Genomic DNA, 13614 nt, shown 5'->3' with positions numbered 1-13614 from the left:
TGATATTGAACGAAATAACATCCGAGTTTGATGAAATTTTCAGTGTTACGCTTGTTCGATTTTCTCTTTTTATTCAAGCCAACATTTTTTTTTTGGGGGGGGGGGGGTGGTAGTCCTTTCGGCAAATGGGGGACAATGTCTGAATGTATGATTATTTACTGGAAATATGGATAAAATGATATGCTTATATTTTGTTATTGCTTATCGATATGATACGAACTGAAATAATAATATCTATATAAATAAATAAAGTAAAATTCACCAAACAAAATTCTGATAATATCATGAAACTCTCATAACAAACAGAAAAATTATTGACATTTAATGTCTATCTCGATATTTTGTAAAGATATTTACTGATGCATATCGTCATTAATTGTTTTGTTATGTATCCCTTACAATAAAGTCGCAGCAATGAATATCATAATCATTTCACATTTTCAAACATGTGTTTTTTTATATGTCTCCCTTATGATAAGGTCGCAGCAATGAATATCTAGTGCATTAAATCATTTTTCAATCCAGTTTTTATTTCTTAGAGGACAAATTTTGAATAAACAAAATTTCATGTAATAAAGTACCTCAGAATAAGTCAGGATGACATCATCAATTTGCTCATTGAATATTCATGAAGACAAGTACATTAGTTTTTTTTCTGAAATAATGCAACTCTTTAGAATGTCATAAACAATATTTCGATGTTTGACTGATTTGTCTTTATTGTTTATTGTCTTTTTATTTTCTGCCTAAAGTATCCCTTTCAGGATTGAGACGTCATAAACGAAATAATACAGAAAATTGGAGAAAGGGCACACAACTTGAGTAGGCCAGAAGCAATTCATGATATTGTGTCATCAAGCCACTTCAATCAATCTAATTCATATGCCTATATCTATTTTGACAGTGGTTCCGCTGACTGTTCTTTTTGTGATCGGGGCTCTTGGAGCTTTCATTTGGTGGAAACGTACCAATCGGGACACAAGCAACGGTACCAAGAAAGGTAATTTCGCGAGAAAAAAATCATTGTAATACACTTAGTGTCTCTTACCTAATCTAATGCCTTTTAAATTATACAAAAATTAATTTTTTTATTAAAGTGAGTAAATATTGAACTTTGTTTATAACTCTTGCACACCCATTTGGCATGGGTTGTGCTGACTAGCCGGTAGTCATTTTCAAATGTTATAATATTTTTATTAATTGTATGACAAAACTGTATCAATTTTAACTGAACCTTGCTTATATATATATATATATATATATATATATATATATATATATATATATATATATACATGTGAGACGTGTAACAGTCTTGAGGGAATGAGGCGAGTGAAGGAAAGAGTTATTGTGCGGTAGTGTTATTTTCTGTTCATATAATATTTTTATGCTTTACATGGCGGACCACGTGCTTTGTCATTTTAGTAATTTGTAATAGTTTTTATCAAAAGAACAACAATCACAATTATTTTGTGAACATCGCCAGGTACATTTTTTATGTTCTTTTCTATTTGTGTTTTTTTCAGAATTCTCTGGTTTACTATTTTGTCTAGTTTCGTTGAAATATTAATTTCCTGCCCCAAGTTGTACTCTGGTTGTCAGTTTCATTAGCACACATGTCTCTTTTAATGCACTTTGTTTCTGGAAATTATGGTGAGTAAAGAATCCAAAACATGATAAATAAATTGGTGTGAGATCATGTTATTTTGTCTTACCGCCTTATGAAAATGTGATATCTTTTTTTACCTCAAGGTTCCTCAATGTGTGGTACTCTGACTGTAGGAGAAATCCCCGAAAGCGTTCCAATGATCAAGGAGCCAACGATTGGTGGTAAGTTAATTAATGAAATATCGGACATTGAAGAAATACCCCATAGTAATCGTGATGAATATGACCCTTTTAAAGTTCTTCATGAACGTGAAAATTAAAGCCAGTCAGGCCTCTTTTCATTACTCATGTATTTTCCACGTACATACACTGGGGCCCGTTTCATAAAGAGTTATCGTTGTTGTAACTTTGCAATTATGGTAACTACCATGGCAATAGGTCTCAGCAGCCAATCACAATCAAGGTTCATATTGAATTTACAATAATCCAACATTTACAATAGATATATCTCTTTATGAAAGGCTCCGGTATTCCCTCTGACTCATTACGTCATGTCACTCCGAGGAACTAACTTCCTTCAAGCCGTATCTCTGACCTTTTCCTTTGTTGTTGACGACCATTCAGCATTCAGTCATTATCCTGGCCTCTTCGGGTATGGATAGTGGCAGTTTATAATCACTCGCGTCGCGTTCTGGTTCGTAATCACTCGCGTTTTGAATTTTTGGCTATTTTTTTTATTTCGGTGCGATTTTTTTTAACGGTGTCTTCAATGGGACAGACATGCAGGGAAATTTGAGTTTCGTTTTAAGCCGGCAATTAAAGAATAGAAAACAAGCTTGATCCGCCCCAGACAGCTGGCAGCAGTCTGTTTCGAGGAGTTTTTTTCAAACATTTTTATTTTTTTTTTAAATTTCTCTGTATTTGGTGAGTGGAGCCAACGGAGTTCAGCGGAACAACCAACATAATAATTAATAGACACAAAGACCGAAGCTTTTGGTCAAGATCCGCCCCTGTGGCTGTGCGCGCTCTCACGGTAAAAATTCGCGCGACGATCAAAGCCAAGGTACCGTACCGCGCCCGCGCCTTCCTGAAAACAGAAGTTGTCGGCTACGTCATTTATCCAGGCCCCTTAAACAACTCCAAGCACGAGGTAACTCAGATTGAGTCAGAAATAATGGATTGGAAAACAGAAGACATGGCTTCAGGGAGTCACAGTAGGCTGGATACATAAACATAAATAAAACATTGTGATCAACAACAAATATACACTTGTAAATACATTACAATACAAATTACAAAACAGTGTAGATTTCTTGTCCTTGATAACCCCCAAATTTTTTCATATTTTTCACCCTGCAACGTCCTGCAAGATTAATGAAAATCTATTTTACCATTTTTAAATTTTGTTCAGTGCACCATCATTATATAAAAAAAACTTATATCACACACACACACAATTATTTGTATAAAGGAACAATTTTGTTGGTCCCTCGGACTTCTTTATAACCAGAGTGCACTTTACTCCCCCTCCTACTTCTCTTTCTTCTCAGTCTTCTTTTTATTCCCATTATTATGTCATCTTATTCTTCTCCCTGTTCTTCTACTTCTCAATTTCTTCCCTTTCTCCTTATTGTTCATCTCCCTTCTCACTTCTTCCTTTTCTCTTCTCAGTCTTCCCCTTATTTTATCTTCTCTTTCTCTTCTTCTACATCCTCCCCTCAATTTTCTCTTTTTAGTTTCATTTTTACCCCCTTATGTCCTCCATCTTCTTTTTTCTTCTTCTACTTCTCCTCCTCCTTCCTTCTTGCTTTTCTTCTTCAGCACTTTTTCCTCCCTGATTTTTACGTTAGTGTAGAATAATTCACAAAGAAAGGGAGAAGCAAATAAATAGTGATATTATGAAATTCACAAAGAATTGTAGCACCTCGCTATGCTTTATAAAGAATACCACAGACTTCAGGAAAATCCTCCAAAGGCAAAGCTAAATCGAGAGTAGCCTTTCCTCCTTTTTCTTCTTTATTCCTTTTCTCCTTTCTTTCTCCTTTTTTCCTTGCTTCTTTCTTTCTGTCTGTCTTTTTTTTTCTTTCTCTTTTCTCCCTCTTTCCCTTCCTTTCTCCCCCCTCTCTCTTTTTTTAGGGGGAGCCCCCCCCCCGCTTCCGCCGCCTATGGCTCTAAGATTTAAGATGTGGAATGTGATTATGTTAAAACAGTAGTCAAAATTTGCTTGTTATCTTAAAACAGTGGTCGAGAACGTTTTATTTAAGGCACTTACCAGCTTAAAATAAAACGAAACTCGAATTTCAATTTCATTTTATTTTTCCAGTACGTTTGTCCCATTGAAGACACCGTTAGAAAAAAAATCGCACCGAAAAAAAAAAATTCGCCAAAAATAAAAAACGCGTGTGATTACCAACCCGACGCGAGTGATTACGAACGCGAGTGAATATAATAAGCCTGGATAGTCCCCATTTTCCCCTCCACTAAAATTGAAAAAAAAATGTGGAGAAGGTTTATCAAGAATTATCTAACATATTTAGTAAGGAAAAGCTGGATACTCAGCAAAATAAGGCTTTATTCCGTCAAAATCTCGAGTGTGTGTAATTCCGAATGGCATCGGATTATTCAGTCAGAAAAATAGATACCAAATGATCTTGGAGAGTAGACTAACGTAATATCGGTTGATAACCATTATGAAACCCATGACTTTCAACAATTCCTGCTAGCTCAGTGAGTAAGGCGACAGACTGGAGATGCCTCGTTCTGCAGCGAGAGCTTCGAATCCAAGTTCCAACTGGAAGTAAGAAGAAAAAAAAAGAAAGAAAAAGAGAACGAAAGAAGTGGGTTTTGGAGAAGTATTTGTTTTTGTCTCGCCTGCGTAGCGGAGCGAGAGATAGGTATCACTATTTCCGGTGTCGGAGGCGTCGGCGTCGTCGTCGTAGTCAACAATTGTGTTGTACACCCAATAACTTTCTATAGCTTCGAGGTGGGATCACCAAATTCATACCAGAGGTCCATCTCCAGAAGGCACAAGTCAAGTTCGAATATGAGTCGAATTTAAATAAGGTCAAAGGTCAAAGGTCAATGAACTTTCCATGACTGGCACTGTGCTATGTTGTACACAAAATAACTTTCTATATCTTCGAGGTGGGATCACCAAATTCATACCAGAGGTCCATCTCCTGAATGCACAAGTCAAGTTCAAATGTGAGCCGAATTTGAATAAGGTCAAAGGTCAGAGGTCAATTACTTTTCCATGACTGGCACTGTGCTGTGCTGTACACACAATAACTTTCTATATCTTCGAGGTAGGATTGCCAGATTCATACAAGAGGTCCATCTCTTGAAGGTGCAGGTCAAGTTCGAATGTGAGTTGAATTTGATTAAGGTCAAAGGTCAATGAACTTTCACACTACTTTGTTCCTCTAATGACATGAACTTTATAATTTTATACTTTTTAACACTAACATTTTACTTCAGAACTCAGTACTCTCTATACCTGAACCAGATTTTGTATTTTACTTTTTTATTCTTTAAAGCTGTTGTTGTTATCTATTTAATGAGCTATAGTTCTTGGCACCATTTATAATATTCACAAAAATTTGCCAATGGTACAATAAAAAAGCTGTCAAAGTTTCTCAAATGTTACCCTTCAGATTTGCTGTATGTGCATGTTCTGGTAATACTTTAGACTGTACAAAACAAATTGAGAAAATTTATGCCCCTACCATCATCCAACATAATGCTAAAGATTGGCATTTCATTACACCTTAATAATTAATTTAATTTTACAATTTTACTCACATTATTATCAATTACATTCTTTTTCACTATTTTTTTCATTTCCTTACTTGCATGGAAATAATTATAGCTTCATAGTATGAACAGCATTCTTTGTGTTATCTGATGTTCTAGGGATAAAGTAGGCCTATACCATTAATGCATATGTAAACTGTCAGAACCATAATTCACCCCCTAAACTGCTGACAAACTCAGAAGTCATATAGCATAGTTTTGACATGCAGTCTCTTTATGACTGCAATATGCAGGCGAGACAACGCTTGGCGTTTGCCATGTTTTTAATTAGTTGAGGGGACATAAGGAAGTCTTTCCACGGAATACGAAAACGAACTTCCTCAACAAGAAAACTGACTTGTTTTCCGACCCCTAGACAAGGTACCAATTCTGTTACGTGGCCAAAGACACCTCTAAACCTCACTAGACAACATCTTCAATCTGTCCAAATCCTACGTCACCCCAAACCATCACAATAGACGAAATATAATTTCGGAGACAGGGATGCCTTGCTTGTGTTTCAGATCTCTAGCTGCGAACTGTTTTTAATCACTAGTCACAATCAAGACTCGGGTGCGTCAAAAACGGTAAGGAAAAAGGGCTATTTAAGACAAAAGTGGACTTTAACATGGATTTGAATTTGTCTGTTGAATCTGCTCGTTTTATACTTTGAAGTAGATTGTTCCAGAGTTGGGGGATGCTGAATAAAAAGGCTTTGAAGCATAATATCGGTTATTAGTGGCAGGAACTAGAGTGATTTGTTACTTGAGAGCAAGTTGCGGGAGGATGCACTGATATTAACTTTTGAAAATAGACTGGAGCGGAATTGGTGAAAGACTGGAAGGTCAGCAAGATGATATTAAAATCAATTCGTTTCCAGGAGTGTAGTGACGGACTCACGTAAGCGACGGTTAGCAAAAAAATATAGCGGCTGAATTTGGTACTGTTTGCAGTTTGACGATTTGTGGATCATGAAGACCGTGTAGAAGACTGTTGAAAAGTCAACGCAAGACATGACCAGTGCATTATTTAACTTATTTGGTCCCTCTGGATTTGGTAATGTTATACAACCAGGGATCATTTTTAATTGTTATTAACATTTATAACATATATGTGTATATCTACGAATTCCCTACTAGTAATATCAGTGGACGTTAAAGAACAATACAAAAATATAAAGATTTATATATGTAGAGAAATTTGGCCCAACTAGTGCATAAGTTTTCTGACTTTGGAACACAGAGTCGTGGGTTCGAATCCCAACCATGGCATAATTTCATTAACCCTAGGTGAGTGAGGTGAATGTGTACATTGCGGGAATTATTCATTCAAATGCTTCTGCGCCGTAAAAGGCTGCTGGGCTAAAGCTAGGTTAATTATATCCAAGTCCTTTGGAAGCGCATATGGACGCTATGACATAATGTGACATGCGCTATACAAGAACTGCGTTATTATCATGATTATTGCTTGGCCTATCATGAATATGATACATTATCTATTTACTTCGTTAGAATTTGTTTATTTATAACAATAATATTATTAAATACAAATTTTCATAGATAAGCATAAATAAATATCGTAAAATCTGAAATGTATACATAATACAACAATAGAAAAAAGTACTAGAAAGCATTCTTGTAATTGGTTCTAAAATAATGACAGAGAAAGAAAATGAGAGATTTGGATATGAGGAAGCCAAAAGTAAAAGCAAAGCTTGTTGGTTGAAGGCTCCAAAGAATATGCAGTGAGAGTCCCTTAAAATATCAATCAATGGTCAGTAGTAATGAGCGGAAGGGACGACAAGGGGGGGGGGGGGGGCTCAAGTAAGAATAGACCCCCGTCCGATCAAAGATCCCTGCACCGGGGATATGCCCACCCATGCTCAACGATAATAAAGGAGCAAAAAGGAGATAAAACATTCAATTTGATTAAGGATAAACCAGCAATAGTCCGGCAGCATAGGAGATTTATTCAACCGAAAGCCGGACACGCAAATGACCCTAGAGCTGGATAGCATGCACCCTGAACTGTACAAAAATAAATTGCTGCCGGGTCTTATCCGTGGTCTTCCCTCCGAAATGACGTCTGTTAAAGGGGAATCCAGCCTTGGCCATAAAATGTTGTGTTGGGAAGCAGAAAAATAAATTAAACAGAATGGTGAAAGTTTGAAAGAAATCGGACAAGCGATAAGAAAGTTATAGCTGATTTAAAATTGAGATCACTAATACTATGTAGATTTCAAAATTGGCAACTGGAAAGTAAATTATGACAAGGGACAAGGACAACTTTCCCATAGGCCATGTACTTTATTATCAGGGATTTGTGGTTTTCTCCTAAGTATCCATTCCCCTGGGGCAGTAATCTAAATATAACCCAGGTGGTATATTGTTTTTATATCCTCATGAAAGAAAAATATAATTTGAAATAAAACTTTTGGGAAAAATGACATTTTAGCCACAATATGCATTGGAGTACATGGAAGAGTAGTCCTTGCCTTACATCACTATGACATCCCATATGAGGCCAATTTGAAGTCTCCATGGGTATAGTGATTACCATTATTTACAACTTTTAACAATTCATAACTTTCTTGTTGTTTGTCCAATATTGTTCAAACTTTCACCTATCAACTTGTCTGATTTTTCTTTTCCTTATAAAAAGAAGTTTTTATTTGGGTTGGATTCCCCTTTAAGGTCTTAAAAGCGACTCGGGCTTAACGTGTAACTCGCCGGGTAAGTTCGCGAAAAAGTGTTCTATTGCAAATATAATGTACGCGCGCGCACTGAATGGGGAGTTTGTGCGAGAAAATCAATTCAGTACCGTACACGGTACCATCAATTTTCCATAAAATACGTGAGTATTATTGAAAGAATCGTACTATATATCAGTTATGTAACGTTAGGGAGTAATTATATAACTGCGGGCGTGAATTTATACAATCCAATGCACTTCATTCGATATTTGTATGTAATAACATCGCCAACAAATATTGCGATGATTGCTTTGAATACTCTTGCCTTGGCTGCTCTATCTGTCTCTAGATAGCGGTGTGACGCTGACAGTGCATGCGGAGAGTTCCGGCGAATGACTAACCTGAATTTCGTTTAGGTTTATCATGTTTATACGGTTTCCAAATAGGCGGAACGGGTCATATCGCCATGGATTAACTGTGTTACGGTGTTTGGGTTACAAGTTCTATCCTCGACATTTGCCAATACATGCATGCTGACTGTCAAGTTGACTATCTTCTGTTATTCAAGAATAGATCTTGTTATAGCAGTGTAATTAATTGGCTGTCTGTGTACCTCTGGCTCTAGACCAAAAGTTTTGGTCTCTGTAACTTATATTGGTTGAACTCCGTTGTGGCTCCACTCACCAAATACAGAGACCGAAGTTCTAATTCAATCTGTACAGGGACTCAATGGCCATATGTTTATTTATTAAGTTGAATAAACCAGGGAAGTGGGAGTTGCATGACAGCCGAAATAAGTCACTGTTTTTCCCTCCTTTTAATTTTTTTAAGGTTGTTTTTTTATCCTTTATTAATGGGGCAAAACCAGTGATGGGGCTGGGATAATTAAGCTGGATTTGCTGGCTTACCTGCTTCAGCTTAACAATATGGGTTTGGAGCTCATGAACCTACCAATTTCCATACTTAAATGTGGAATCTTTAACTAGATTCTGGAACAATTATGGTTGACCTGAGAGAGGGGGCAGTGGTTGATACACAGCAAAAACTGTGGTGTTAACCGGTGTACATAGAGGAACACACCAGTCATTTTACACCGGTGTTAAATTGACAGTGTTAGGTGTTATTACAACACTTTTGGTTGTTACACTTACACTAGCTGGTGTGACATTCAATCTCTAGTGTGTAGGCATTAGGTGTAGGCAGATGTACAGAGCCCACCAGGTGACATGAAGGAGAAAAAATTCTCTGTGCATTATTTCGTTCCCTCGAAATACTATTTCGTTCCCTCGAAATATTATTTCGTTCCCTCAAAATACTATTTCGTTCCAACGCAATACTATTTCGTTCCCACGCAATATTATTTCGTTCCCACGCAATATTATTTCGTTCCCACGCAATATTATTTCGTTCCAACAAAATATTTATTTTCCACGAAATATTATTTCGTTCCCACGCAATATTCCCCCTCTCCAATCTGCACGGTCCGTGTATAACACATGCAGCATAGCGTCATGCTTTGGTATGGTATGCGCTGATGTCTGAGGATGATGATGCTGGGGGTGATAATGATGGGGGTGATGATGATGGGGGTGATGATGGGGGTGATGATGATGGGGGTGATGATGATGGGGGTGATGATGATGGGGATGATGGTGATGGGGTGATGATGATGGGAGCGATGATGATGAGGATGATGATGATGGGGATGATGATGATGATGGGGGTGATGATGATGATGATGGGGGTGATGATGATGGGGGTGATGATAATGGGGATGATGATGATGATGGGGGTGATGATGATGGGGGTGATGATGATGGGAGTGATGATGATGGGGAGGGGGTGATGATGATGATGGGGGTGATGATGATGGTGATGATGATGGGGGTGATGATGATGGGGGTGATGAAGATGGGAGTGATGATGATGGGGATGATGATGATGATGGGGATGATGATGATGATGGGAGTGATGATGATGATGGGGGTGATGATGATGGGGGTGATGATGGGGGTGATGATGATGGGGGTGATAATGGGGTGATGATGATGGGGGTGATGATGATGGGGGTGATGATGATGGGGATGATGATGATGATGGGGGTGATGATGATGGGAGTGATGATGATGGGGGTGATGATAATGGGAGTGATGATGGGAGCAATGATGATGGGGATGATGATGATGATGGGGGTGATGATGATGGGAGTGATGATGATGGGGGTGATGATGATTGGGGTGATGATGATGGGGGTGATGATGATGGGAGCGATGATGATGGGGACTCAATGGCCATATGTTTATTTATTAAGTTGAATAAACCAGGGAAGTGGGAGTTGCATGACAGCCGAAATAAGTCACTGTTTTTCCCTCCTTTTAATTTTTTTAAGGTTGTTTTTTTATCCTTTATTAATGGGGCAAAACCAGTGATGGGGCTGGGATAATTAAGCTGGATTTGCTGGCTTACCTGCTTCAGCTTAACAATATGGGTTTGGAGCTCATGAACCTACCAATTTCCATACTTAAATGTGGAATCTTTAACTAGATTCTGGAACAATTATGGTTGACCTGAGAGAGGGGGCAGTGGTTGATACACAGCAAAAACTGTGGTGTTAACCGGTGTACATAGAGGAACACACCAGTCATTTTACACCGGTGTTAAATTGACAGTGTTAGGTGTTATTACAACACTTTTGGTTGTTACACTTACACTAGCTGGTGTGACATTCAATCTCTAGTGTGTAGGCATTAGGTGTAGGCAGATGTACAGAGCCCACCAGGTGACATGAAGGAGAAAAAATTCTCTGTGCATTATTTCGTTCCCTCGAAATACTATTTCGTTCCCTCGAAATATTATTTCGTTCCCTCAAAATACTATTTCGTTCCAACGCAATACTATTTCGTTCCCACGCAATATTATTTCGTTCCCACGCAATATTATTTCGTTCCCACGCAATATTATTTCGTTCCAACAAAATATTTATTTTCCACGAAATATTATTTCGTTCCCACGCAATATTATCCCCCCTCTCCAATCTGCACGGTCCGTGTATAACACATGCAGCATAGCGTCATGCTTTGGTATGGTATGCGCTGATGTCTGAGGATGATGATGCTGGGGGTGATAATGATGGGGGTGATGATGATGGGGGTGATGATGGGGGTGATGATGATGGGGGTGATGATGATGGGGATGATGATGATGGGGGTGATGATGATGATGGGATGGATGATAATGGGGGTGATGATGATGGGGATGATGATGATGATGGGGGTGATAATGGGGGTGATGATGGGGGTGATAATGGGGGTGATGATGATGGGGGTGATGATGATGGGGGTGATGATGATGGGGATGATGATGATGTTGGGGGTGATGATGATGGGGGTGATGAAGATGGGAGTGATGATGATGGGGGTGATGATGATGGGAGTGATGATGATGGGGAGGGGGTGAAGATGATGATGGGGGTGATGATGATGGTGATGATGATGGGGGTGATGAAGATGGGAGTGATGATGATGGGGATGATGATGATGGGGGTGATGATGATGGGAGTGATGATGATGGGGATGATGATGATGATGGGGATGATGATGATGATGGGGGTGATGATGATTGGGGTGATGATGATGGGGGTGATGATGATGGGGGTGATGATGATGGGGATGATGGTGATGGGGTGATGATGATGGGAGCGATGATGATGAGGATGATGATGATGATGGGGATGATGATGATGATGGGGGTGATGATGATGATGATGGGGGTGATGATGATGGGGGTGATGATAATGGGGATGATGATGATGGGGGTGATGATGATGGGAGTGATGATGATGGGAGTGATGATGATGGGGAGGGGGTGATGATGATGATGGGGGTGATGATGATGGTGATGATGATGGGGGTGATGATGATGGGGGTGATGAAGATGGGAGTGATGATGATGGGGATGATGATGATGGGGGTGATGATGATGGGAGTGATGATGATGGGGATGATGATGATGATGGGGATGATGATGATGATGGGAGTGATGATGATGATGGGGGTGATGATGATGGGGGTGATGATGGGGGTGATGATGATGGGGGTGATAATGGGGTGATGATGATGGGGGTGATGATGATGGGGGTGATGATGATGGGGATGATGATGATGATGGGGGTGATGATGATGGGAGTGATGATGATGGGGGTGATGATAATGGGAGTGATGATGGGAGCAATGATGATGGGGATGATGATGATGATGGGGGTGATGATGATGGGAGTGATGATGATGGGGGTGATGATGATTGGGGTGATGATGATGGGGGTGATGATGATGGGAGCGATGATGATGGGGATGATGATGATGATGGGGGTGATGATGATGATGATGGGGGTGATGATGATGGGGGTGATGATAATGGGGATTATGATGATGGGGGTGATGATGATGATGGGGGTGATGATGATGATGATGAGGGTGATGATGATGGGGGTGATGATGATGGGGGTGATGATGGGGGTGATGATGATGGGGGTGATGATGATGGGATGGATGATAATGGGGGTGATGATGATGGGGATGATGATGATGATGGGGGTGATGATGATGGGGTGATGATGGGGGTGATGATGGGGGTGATAATGGGGGTGATGATGATTGGGGTGATGATGATGGGGGTGATGATGGGGATGATGATGATGATTGGGGTGATGATGATGGGGGTGATGAAGATGGGAGTGATGATGATGGGGATGATGATGATGATGGGGGTGATGATGATTGGGGTGATGATGATGGGGGTGATGATGATGGTGATGATGATGGGGGTGATGATGATGGGGGTGATGAAGATGGGAGTGATGATGATTGGGATGATGATGGGGGTGATGATGATGGGGGTGATGATGATGGGAGTGATGATGATGGGGATGATGATGATGATGGGGATGATGATGATGATGGGAGTGATGATGATGGGGGTGATGATGATGGGGGTGATGATGATGGGGGTGATAATGGGGTGATGATGATGGGGGTGATGATGATGGGGGTGATGATGATGGGGATGATGATGATGATGGGGGTGATGATGATGGGAGTGATGATGATGGGGGTGATGATAATGGGAGTGATGATGGGAGCAATGATGATGGGGATGATGATGATGATGGGGGTGATGATGATGGGAGTGATGATGATGGGGGTGATGATGATTGGGGTGATGATGATGGGGGTGATGATGATGGGAGCGATGATGATGGGGATGATGATGATGATGGGGGTGATGATGATGATGATGGGGGTGATGATGATGGGGGTGATGATGATGGGGGTGATGATGGGGGTGATGATGATGGGGGTGATGATGATGGGGATGATGATGATGGGGGTGATGATGATGGGATGGATGATAATGGAGGTGATGATGATGGGGATGATGATGATGATGGGGGTGATGATGATGGGGTGATGATGGGGGTGATGATGGGGGTGATAATGGGGGTGATGATGATGGGGGTGATGATG

At 39.9% G+C, this 13614-nt stretch overlaps 1 protein-coding gene across 1 annotated transcript in view; it reads left to right on the top strand.

Moving 5' to 3' along the window:
• LOC135155127 (uncharacterized) overlaps window positions 1-4407 on the top strand; it is a 93116-nt gene extending 88709 nt beyond the window's left edge. Inside the window, exons 3-4 of the mRNA XM_064103855.1 lie at window positions 905-1000; window positions 1753-4407. Of these exons, the coding sequence (XP_063959925.1) occupies window positions 905-1000; window positions 1753-1928 (272 nt within the window). The 3' untranslated portion in view covers window positions 1929-4407. The remainder of the gene's footprint in view (window positions 1-904; window positions 1001-1752) is intronic.
• Window positions 4408-13614: the final 9207 nt, after the last annotated feature.

Source organism: Lytechinus pictus, chromosome 8 (assembly GCF_037042905.1).
Source record: "Lytechinus pictus isolate F3 Inbred chromosome 8, Lp3.0, whole genome shotgun sequence".
Taxonomy (NCBI): Eukaryota; Metazoa; Echinodermata; class Echinoidea; order Temnopleuroida; family Toxopneustidae; genus Lytechinus; species Lytechinus pictus.
The sequence above is the reverse complement of the archived record's forward strand: the minus strand, read 5'-3'. Positions and strand labels throughout refer to the sequence as shown.